We start from the raw sequence: 10,060 nt of genomic DNA on the forward strand, positions 1-10,060 counted from the left end.
ATGAAAATGAGTGTTCTAGTTTACATTATAAAACTTCATTTTAAAAAACATTTTAAAACGATTTTTAAATGGTATTATGACTGTATTACTAGTGAATATATAAAAAAATAATGTGTATTAAACCGTTGAAAAAATTCTACATTTTAGTCATACTTTTTTCCAATACAAAAGCGATTTTAAAGCAATACTATATGGTCCGCTCACCATCTATTTAGTATATCTCACCAGGCTAACAAACATCAGAGTGGATATGGCAGGGGCGTAGCTAGGGGAGTGCAGGTGGGGTGGCTGCCCCGTGCGCCGACCCTAAGTGAGTACCAAAAGGGGTAGAATTTTTTTTAAATCTCAAATTTAAGCTGGGCTATTGAATTATACCTAGTCAAAATAAGAAAGTAAAAGGTTTCATTGTTTTATTCACAATAGACAAGAGCATCCTTAAATTGTTCATGGCTTGAATGTTTGCTTAAAACAATATCAATGTCCTGACCATCTTGGTTTATCTTTTGCAGGTAACTTATGACTTGACTTTGTTCGATGAGTTCAAACCACTTGGTGACGTTATACATGTTTTTGAGAATGTAATCTATAACGAGGTCCTCATTCGTTATGGTGATAAGTTTTGACCAGTGCTGTTTCGATAAATCCATAAATGTTTGAAAGTAATTTGAGGTATCAGTTTCATCCACTTGAGAGATTAGCTTAAATAAAAAATGGTATAGCATGATGTTATTTAAGCAAATTTAAAATGTTTGTATAACAAGCTTTCAAATACACTTAAAAAAGAAAATAAAAGTAATTTGCAAATGAGATCTCTTACATATTGTAGTAACTAATGTAAAGAAATTAAATTAGTTTGTAAAACTTTTTCTTTTCAAAGAATTAAAAATAATGTTAATATAAAGCTTTATTAGTTGTCTTATTTTTCTCATCTTAGTAACTCATTTGAAATGAAGTTGCATTAGTAGACGACTCATTTGCGTTAAAACCCGATCAGTAGCTTTTGATCTCTAAAATTTAGTTATCTGCTCCTAGGTCATGGTCGACGATCAAGGACCGGCGCACAGAGCTGCTACACCACCCGCCCTCCCTTAGCAACGCCCCTGCCAAATCTACTCTGATCTTTTTCAGCCTGGTGAGGTATACTAAACTCTGCCTTTGGTAATTTATTACAGTTGAATAAATAATAACTTGCATGTATATTGATTTTTTTAAAATTTAAATTCATGTCAGATAAATTCAGGTCCATTATTTTAAACAGTAAGAAATAGTTGGTGTTGTATCAGCTTTGACTATGGCATATTTTATTAGAGTGGGGTCGGTCTGTTTTTTGGTTTTATATAACGAGAAAGCCAACAAGTTTAATATATCATAATAATGTGTCGCCCGTTATGGAATGGAAAAATACAATTTCGACACATATTGTTATAACTATTTATTTAATAATTGTTTATACTCAATACAAAATCTTCTTGCTGTATAACTTTGTTGTTTTGTGAAAAAAACTTGGAACTCAGTTTTGACCAATTTCTATTTGCTTTAAAACACTATTAGTAGCTCGTGAAGGACGATTATTCCACCCCCCCCCCCCCCCCGCTACTCGTAGAAGCGGCGTCTCCTTAGTTTCAAATCGTTTAGAAACTAAATTATCTGCCCCCATTAGCCGTCACTAATTCGACCCGGATCTACATTAGACGAGAATCACAGCTCACCAGAATGGAGATAGAGGGAGACGCGGGAGGACGGTTAGATAGTCGGCTACCTGCGTCGAGTTGTCCATGAAGAGAGTTATACATAGAAATTTTAAAAGTTCAATAATTTAAAAATTCGGCGCAACAATTGAATTCGCCGATTTGTATTGATAGTGCGCTAAAATTATTACTTTATATAGGAAACAATTCTAAAAAAAATAATAATTAAACACTTAATTAAGTGAAATTTTATGGCGCATTGCTTGTTACCTGGATTTGACCAACAAACCTAGTTCAAAAGAAATCAGACCAATAGAAGTAATCGCAAGTTTCGACCCATGAAGGACAAAGCAAGTAAAAAGCACGACAAACAGAGAAAGCACATGACATAAAATGTTTTGAATATACTTTATCATCTTCTTTTCGCATAAGAAAGGGTGGTTTGTGAGCAACAAATCAGCAGATGGTCGTTGGTCTGCCTCCCATTGAAAGGTTTTGTCCAAAAACTGTTTTAATTCCACAGATGTCGGCTTGGGAAGTTCGTACATCAAAGGTTTTTTCGCTCTAATTCGAAATGCAATCTGTACTGGATTCAATGAAGAGTTTGGTGGATTTCCTGTTATCATTTCCACAACCGTACAGCCTACACTCCTGTTTATGTAAAAGTAAAAGTAAAAGTAAAAGTAAAAGTAAAAGTAAAAGTAAAAGTAAAAGTAAAAGTAAAAGTAAAAGTAAAAGTAAAAGTAAAAGTAAAAGTAAAAGTAAAAGTAAAAGTAAAAGTAAAAGTAGTAAAAGTAAAAGTAAAAGTAAAAGTAAAAGTAAAAGTAAAAGTAAAAGTAAAAGTAAAAGTAAAAGTAAAAGTAAAAGTAAAAGTAAAAGTAAAAGTAAAAGTAAAAGTAAAAGTAAAAGTAAAAGTAAAAGTAAAAGTAAAAGTAAAAGTAAAAGTAAAAGTAAAAGTAAAAGTAAAAGTAAAAGTAAAAGTAAAAGTAAAAGTAAAAGTAAAAGTAAAAGTAAAAGTAAAAGTAAAAGTAAAAGTAAAAGTAAAAGTAAAAGTAAAAGTAAAAGTAAAAGTAAAAGTAAAAGTAAAAGTAAAAGTAAAAGTAAAAGTAAAAGTAAAAGTAAAAGTAAAAGTAAAAGTAAAAGTAAAAGTAAAAGTAAAAGTAAAAGTAAAAGTAAAAGTAAAAGTAAAAGTAAAAGTAAAAGTAAAAGTAAAAGTAAAAGTAAAAGTAAAAGTAAAAGTAAAAGTAAAAGTAAAAGTAAAAGTAAAAGTAAAAGTAAAAGTAAAAGTAAAAGTAAAAGTAAAAGTAAAAGTAAAAGTAAAAGTAAAAGTAAAAGTAAAAGTAAAAGTAAAAGTAAAAGTAAAAGTAAAAGTAAAAGTAAAAGTAAAAGTAAAAGTAAAAGTAAAAGTAAAAGTAAAAGTAAAAGTAAAAGTAAAAGTAAAAGTAAAAGTAAAAGTAAAAGTAAAAGTAAAAGTAAAAGTAAAAGTAAAAGTAAAAGTAAAAGTAAAAGTAAAAGTAAAAGTAAAAGTAAAAGTAAAAGTAAAAGTAAAAGTAAAAGTAAAAGTAAAAGTAAAAGTAAAAGTAAAAGTAAAAGTAAAAGTAAAAGTAAAAGTAAAAGTAAAAGTAAAAGTAAAAGTAAAAGTAAAAGTAAAAGTAAAAGTAAAAGTAAAAGTAAAAGTAAAAGTAAAAGTAAAAGTAAAAGTAAAAGTAAAAGTAAAAGTAAAAGTAAAAGTAAAAGTAAAAGTAAAAGTAAAAGTAAAAGTAAAAGTAAAAGTAAAAGTAAAAGTAAAAGTAAAAGTAAAAGTAAAAGTAAAAGTAAAAGTAAAAGTAAAAGTAAAAGTAAAAGTAAAAGTAAAAGTAAAAGTAAAAGTAAAAGTAAAAGTAAAAGTAAAAGTAAAAGTAAAAGTAAAAGTAAAAGTAAAAGTAAAAGTAAAAGTAAAAGTAAAAGTAAAAGTAAAAGTAAAAGTAAAAGTAAAAGTAAAAGTAAAAGTAAAAGTAAAAGTAAAAGTAAAAGTAAAAGTAAAAGTAAAAGTAAAAGTAAAAGTAAAAGTAAAAGTAAAAGTAAAAGTAAAAGTAAAAGTAAAAGTAAAAGTAAAAGTAAAAGTAAAAGTAAAAGTAAAAGTAAAAGTAAAAGTAAAAGTAAAAGTAAAAGTAAAAGTAAAAGTAAAAGCAAAAGCAAAAGCAAAAGCAAAAGTAAAAGTAAAAGTAAAAGTAAAAGTAAAAGTAAAAGTAAAAGTAAAAGTAAAAGTAAAAGTAAAAGTAAAAGTAAAAGTAAAAGCAAAAGCAAAAGTAAAAGTAAAAGTAAAAGTAAAAGTAAAAGCAAAAGCAAAAGCAAAAGTAAAAGTAAAAGTAAAAGTAAAAGTAAAAGCAAAAGCAAAAGCAAAAGTAAAAGTAAAAGTAAAAGTAAAAGCAAAAGTAAAAGTAAAAGTAAAAGTAAAAGTAAAAGTAAAAGTAAAAGTAAAAGTAAAAGTAAAAGTAAAAGTAAAAGTAAAAGTAAAAGTAAAAGTAAAAGTAAAAGTAAAAGTAAAAGTAAAAGTAAAAGTAAAAGTAAAAGTAAAAGTAAAAGTAAAAGTAAAAGTAAAAGTAAAAGTAAAAGTAAAAGTAAAAGTAAAAGTAAAAGTAAAAGCAAAAGCAAAAGTAAAAGTAAAAGTAAAAGCAAAAGTAAAAGTAAAAGCAAAAGCAAAAGTAAAAGTAAAAGCAAAAGCAAAAGTAAAAGTAAAAGTAAAAGTAAAAGTAAAAGCAAAAGTAAAAGTAAAAGTAAAAGTAAAAGTAAAAGTAAAAGTAAAAGTAAAAGTAAAAGTAAAAGTAAAAGTAAAAGTAAAAGTAAAAGTAAAAGTAAAAGTAAAAGTAAAAGTAAAAGTAAAAGTAAAAGTAAAAGTAAAAGTAAAAGTAAAAGCAAAAGCAAAAGTAAAAGTAAAAGTAAAAGTAAAAGTAAAAGCAAAAGTAAAAGTAAAAGTAAAAGTAAAAGTAAAAGTAAAAGCAAAAGCAAAAGTAAAAGTAAAAGTAAAAGTAAAAGTAAAAGCAAAAGCAAAAGTAAAAGTAAAAGTAAAAGTAAAAGTAAAAGTAAAAGTAAAAGTAAAAGTAAAAGTAAAAGTAAAAGTAAAAGTAAAAGTAAAAGTAAAAGTAAAAGTAAAAGTAAAAGTAAAAGTAAAAGTAAAAGTAAAAGTAAAAGTAAAAGTAAAAGTAAAAGTAAAAGTAAAAGTAAAAGTAAAAGTAAAAGTAAAAGTAAAAGTAAAAGTAAAAGTAAAAGTAAAAGTAAAAGTAAAAGTAAAAGTAAAAGTAAAAGAAAAAGAAAAAGTAAAAGTAAAAGTAAAAGTAAAAGTAAAAGTAAAAGTAAAAGTAAAAGTAAAAGTAAAAGTAAAAGTAAAAGTAAAAGTAAAAGTAAAAGTAAAAGTAAAAGTAAAAGTAAAAGTAAAAGTAAAAGTAAAAGTAAAAGTAAAAGTAAAAGTAAAAGTAAAAGTAAAAGTAAAAGCAAAAGTAAAAGCAAAAGCAAAAGTAAAAGTAAAAGTAAAAGTAAAAGCAAAAGCAAAAGCAAAAGTAAAAGTAAAAGTAAAAGTAAAAGTAAAAGTAAAAGTAAAAGTAAAAGTAAAAGTAAAAGTAAAAGTAAAAGTAAAAGTAAAAGTAAAAGTAAAAGTAAAAGTAAAAGTAAAAGTAAAAGTAAAAGTAAAAGTAAAAGTAAAAGTAAAAGTAAAAGCAAAAGTAAAAGTAAAAGTAAAAGTAAAAGCAAAAGCAAAAGCAAAAGCAAAAGTAAAAGTAAAAGTAAAAGTAAAAGTAAAAGTAAAAGTAAAAGTAAAAGTAAAAGTAAAAGTAAAAGTAAAAGTAAAAGTAAAAGTAAAAGTAAAAGCAAAAGTAAAAGTAAAAGTAAAAGTAAAAGTAAAAGCAAAAGTAAAAGTAAAAGCAAAAGCAAAAGCAAAAGCAAAAGCAAAAGTAAAAGTAAAAGTAAAAGTAAAAGTAAAAGTAAAAGTAAAAGTAAAAGTAAAAGTAAAAGTAAAAGTAAAAGTAAAAGTAAAAGTAAAAGTAAAAGTAAAAGTAAAAGTAAAAGTAAAAGTAAAAGTAAAAGTAAAAGTAAAAGTAAAAGTAAAAGTAAAAGTAAAAGTAAAAGTAAAAGTAAAAGTAAAAGTAAAAGTAAAAGTAAAAGTAAAAGTAAAAGTAAAAGTAAAAGTAAAAGTAAAAGTAAAAGTAAAAGTAAAAGTAAAAGTAAAAGTAAAAGTAAAAGTAAAAGTAAAAGTAAAAGTAAAAGTAAAAGTAAAAGTAAAAGTAAAAGTAAAAGTAAAAGTAAAAGTAAAAGTAAAAGTAAAAGTAAAAGTAAAAGTAAAAGTAAAAGTAAAAGTAAAAGTAAAAGTAAAAGTAAAAGTAAAAGTAAAAGTAAAAGTAAAAGTAAAAGTAAAAGTAAAAGTAAAAGTAAAAGTAAAAGTAAAAGTAAAAGTAAAAGTAAAAGTAAAAGTAAAAGTAAAAGTAAAAGTAAAAGTAAAAGTAAAAGTAAAAGTAAAAGTAAAAGTAAAAGTAAAAGTAAAAGTAAAAGTAAAAGTAAAAGTAAAAGTAAAAGTAAAAGTAAAAGTAAAAGTAAAAGTAAAAGTAAAAGTAAAAGTAAAAGTAAAAGTAAAAGTAAAAGTAAAAGTAAAAGTAAAAGTAAAAGTAAAAGTAAAAGTAAAAGTAAAAGTAAAAGTAAAAGTAAAAGTAAAAGTAAAAGTAAAAGTAAAAGTAAAAGTAAAAGTAAAAGTAAAAGTAAAAGTAAAAGTAAAAGTAAAAGTAAAAGTAAAAGTAAAAGTAAAAGTAAAAGTAAAAGTAAAAGTAAAAGTAAAAGTAAAAGTAAAAGTAAAAGTAAAAGTAAAAGTAAAAGTAAAAGTAAAAGTAAAAGTAAAAGTAAAAGTAAAAAGTAAAAGTAAAAGTAAAAGTAAAAGTAAAAGTAAAAGTAAAAGTAAAAGTAAAAGTAAAAGTAAAAGTAAAAGTAAAAGTAAAAGTAAAAGTAAAAGTAAAAGTAAAAGTAAAAGTAAAAGTAAAAGTAAAAGTAAAAGTAAAAGTAAAAGTAAAAGTAAAAGTAAAAGTAAAAGTAAAAGTAAAAGTAAAAGTAAAAGTAAAAGTAAAAGTAAAAGTAAAAGTAAAAGTAAAAGTAAAAGTAAAAGTAAAAGTAAAAGTAAAAGTAAAAGTAAAAGTAAAAGTAAAAGTAAAAGTAAAAGTAAAAGTAAAAGTAAAAGTAAAAGTAAAAGTAAAAGTAAAAGTAAAAGTAAAAGTAAAAGTAAAAGTAAAAGTAAAAGTAAAAGTAAAAGTAAAAGTAAAAGTAAAAGTAAAAGTAAAAGTAAAAGTAAAAGTAAAAGTAAAAGTAAAAGTAAAAGTAAAAGTAAAAGTAAAAGTAAAAGTAAAAGTAAAAGTAAAAGTAAAAGTAAAAGTAAAAGTAAAAGTAAAAGTAAAAGTAAAAGTAAAAGTAAAAGTAAAAGTAAAAGTAAAAGTAAAAGTAAAAGTAAAAGTAAAAGTAAAAGTAAAAGTAAAAGTAAAAGTAAAAGTAAAAGTAAAAGTAAAAGTAAAAGTAAAAGTAAAAGTAAAAGTAAAAGTAAAAGTAAAAGTAAAAGTAAAAGTAAAAGTAAAAGTAAAAGTAAAAGTAAAAGTAAAAGTAAAAGTAAAAGTAAAAGTAAAAGTAAAAGTAAAAGTAAAAGTAAAAGTAAAAGTAAAAGTAAAAGTAAAAGTAAAAGTAAAAGTAAAAGTAAAAGTAAAAGTAAAAGTAAAAGTAAAAGTAAAAGTAAAAGTAAAAGTAAAAGTAAAAGTAAAAGTAAAAGTAAAAGTAAAAGTAAAAGTAAAAGTAAAAGTAAAAGTAAAAGTAAAAGTAAAAGTAAAAGTAAAAGTAAAAGTAAAAGTAAAAGTAAAAGTAAAAGTAAAAGTAAAAGTAAAAGTAAAAGTAAAAGTAAAAGTAAAAGTAAAAGTAAAAGTAAAAGTAAAAGTAAAAGTAAAAGTAAAAGTAAAAGTAAAAGTAAAAGTAAAAGTAAAAGTAAAAGTAAAAGTAAAAGTAAAAGTAAAAGTAAAAGTAAAAGTAAAAGTAAAAGTAAAAGTAAAAGTAAAAGTAAAAGTAAAAGTAAAAGTAAAAGTAAAAGTAAAAGTAAAAGTAAAAGTAAAAGTAAAAGTAAAAGTAAAAGTAAAAGTAAAAGTAAAAGTAAAAGTAAAAGTAAAAGTAAAAGTAAAAGTAAAAGTAAAAGTAAAAGTAAAAGTAAAAGTAAAAGTAAAAGTAAAAGTAAAAGTAAAAGTAAAAGTAAAAGTAAAAGTAAAAGTAAAAGTAAAAGTAAAAGTAAAAGTAAAAGTAAAAGTAAAAGTAAAAGTAAAAGTAAAAGTAAAAGTAAAAGTAAAAGTAAAAGTAAAAGTAAAAGTAAAAGTAAAAGTAAAAGTAAAAGTAAAAGTAAAAGTAAAAGTAAAAGTAAAAGTAAAAGTAAAAGTAAAAGTAAAAGTAAAAGTAAAAGTAAAAGTAAAAGTAAAAGTAAAAGTAAAAGTAAAAGTAAAAGTAAAAGTAAAAGTAAAAGTAAAAGTAAAAGTAAAAGTAAAAGTAAAAGTAAAAGTAAAAGTAAAAGTAAAAGTAAAAGTAAAAGTAAAAGTAAAAGTAAAAGTAAAAGTAAAAGTAAAAGTAAAAGTAAAAGTAAAAGTAAAAGTAAAAGTAAAAGTAAAAGTAAAAGTAAAAGTAAAAGTAAAAGTAAAAGTAAAAGTAAAAGTAAAAGTAAAAGTAAAAGTAAAAGTAAAAGTAAAAGTAAAAGTAAAAGTAAAAGTAAAAGTAAAAGTAAAAGTAAAAGTAAAAGTAAAAGTAAAAGTAAAAGTAAAAGTAAAAGTAAAAGTAAAAGTAAAAGTAAAAGTAAAAGTAAAAGTAAAAGTAAAAGTAAAAGTAAAAGTAAAAGTAAAAGTAAAAGTAAAAGTAAAAGTAAAAGTAAAAGTAAAAGTAAAAGTAAAAGTAAAAGTAAAAGTAAAAGTAAAAGTAAAAGTAAAAGTAAAAGTAAAAGTAAAAGTAAAAGTAAAAGTAAAAGTAAAAGTAAAAGTAAAAGTAAAAGTAAAAGTAAAAGTAAAAGTAAAAGTAAAAGTAAAAGTAAAAGTAAAAGTAAAAGTAAAAGTAAAAGTAAAAGTAAAAGTAAAAGTAAAAGTAAAAGTAAAAGTAAAAGTAAAAAGTAAAAAGTAAAAGTAAAAGTAAAAGTAAAAGTAAAAGTAAAAGTAAAAGTAAAAAGTAAAAGTAAAAGTAAAAGTAAAAGTAAAAGTAAAAGTAAAAGTAAAAGTAAAAGTAAAAGTAAAAGTAAAAGTAAAAGTAAAAGTAAAAGTAAAAGTAAAAGTAAAAGTAAAAGTAAAAGTAAAAGTAAAAGTAAAAGTAAAAGTAAAAGTAAAAGTAAAAGTAAAAGTAAAAGTAAAAGTAAAAGTAAAAGTAAAAAGTAAAAAGTAAAAGTAAAAGTAAAAGTAAAAGTAAAAGTAAAAAGTAAAAAGTAAAAAGTAAAAAGTAAAAGTAAAAGTAAAAGTAAAAGTAAAAGTAAAAGTAAAAGTAAAAGTAAAAGTAAAAGTAAAAGTAAAAGTAAAAGTAAAAGTAAAAGTAAAAGTAAAAGTAAAAGTAAAAGTAAAAGTAAAAGTAAAAGTAAAAGTAAAAGTAAAAGTAAAAGTAAAAGTAAAAGTAAAAGTAAAAGTAAAAGTAAAAGTAAAAGTAAAAGTAAAAGTAAAAGTAAAAGTAAAAGTAAAAGTAAAAGTAAAAGTAAAAGTAAAAGTAAAAGTAAAAGTAAAAGTAAAAGTAAAAGTAAAAGTAAAAGTAAAAGTAAAAGTAAAAGTAAAAGTAAAAGTAAAAGTAAAAGTAAAAGTAAAAGTAAAAGTAAAAGTAAAAGTAAAAGTAAAAGTAAAAGTAAAAGTAAAAGTAAAAGTAAAAGTAAAAGTAAAAGTAAAAGTAAAAGTAAAAGTAAAAGTAAAAGTAAAAGTAAAAGTAAAAGTAAAAGTAAAAGTAAAAGTAAAAGTAAAAGTAAAAGTAAAAGTAAAAGTAAAAGTAAAAGTAAAAGTAAAAGTAAAAGTAAAAGTAAAAGTAAAAGTAAAAGTAAAAGTAAAAGTAAAAGTAAAAGTAAAAGTAAAAGTAAAAGTAAAAGTAAAAGTAAAAGTAAAAGTAAAAGTAAAAGTAAAAGTAAAAGTAAAAGTAAAAGTAAAAGTAAAAGTAAAAGTAAAAGTAAAAGTAAAAGTAAAAGTAAAAGTAAAAGTAAAAGTAAAAGTAAAAGTAAAAGTAAAAGTAAAAGTAAAAGTAAAAGTAAAAGTAAAAGTAAAAGTAAAAGTAAAAGTAAAAGTAAAAGTAAAAGTAAAAGTAAAAGTAAAAGTAAAAGTAAAAGTAAAAGTAAAAGTAAAAGTAAAAGTAAAAGTAAAAGTAAAAGTAAAAGTAAAAGTAAAAGT

At 21.2% G+C, this 10,060-nt stretch overlaps 1 protein-coding gene across 1 annotated transcript; it reads left to right on the top strand.

Annotated features, from left to right (window-relative positions):
* Positions 1-5,430: 5,430 nt before the first annotated feature.
* LOC131950226 (serine/arginine-rich splicing factor 4-like) lies at positions 5,431-9,589 on the top strand (the record flags this gene model as incomplete). Its single annotated transcript, XM_059312296.1, has 3 exons — positions 5,431-5,532; positions 6,797-6,934; positions 9,278-9,589. Coding segments are annotated over 3 exons (552 nt in total), but the record flags the coding sequence as incomplete, so codon positions are not given.
* Between the last annotated feature and the right edge of the window lie 471 nt (positions 9,590-10,060).

This window comes from Physella acuta, unplaced genomic scaffold, assembly GCF_028476545.2.
Source record: "Physella acuta isolate Inbredline_101_S28 unplaced genomic scaffold, ASM2847654v3 ptg000746l, whole genome shotgun sequence".
Taxonomy (NCBI): Eukaryota; Metazoa; Mollusca; class Gastropoda; family Physidae; genus Physella; species Physella acuta.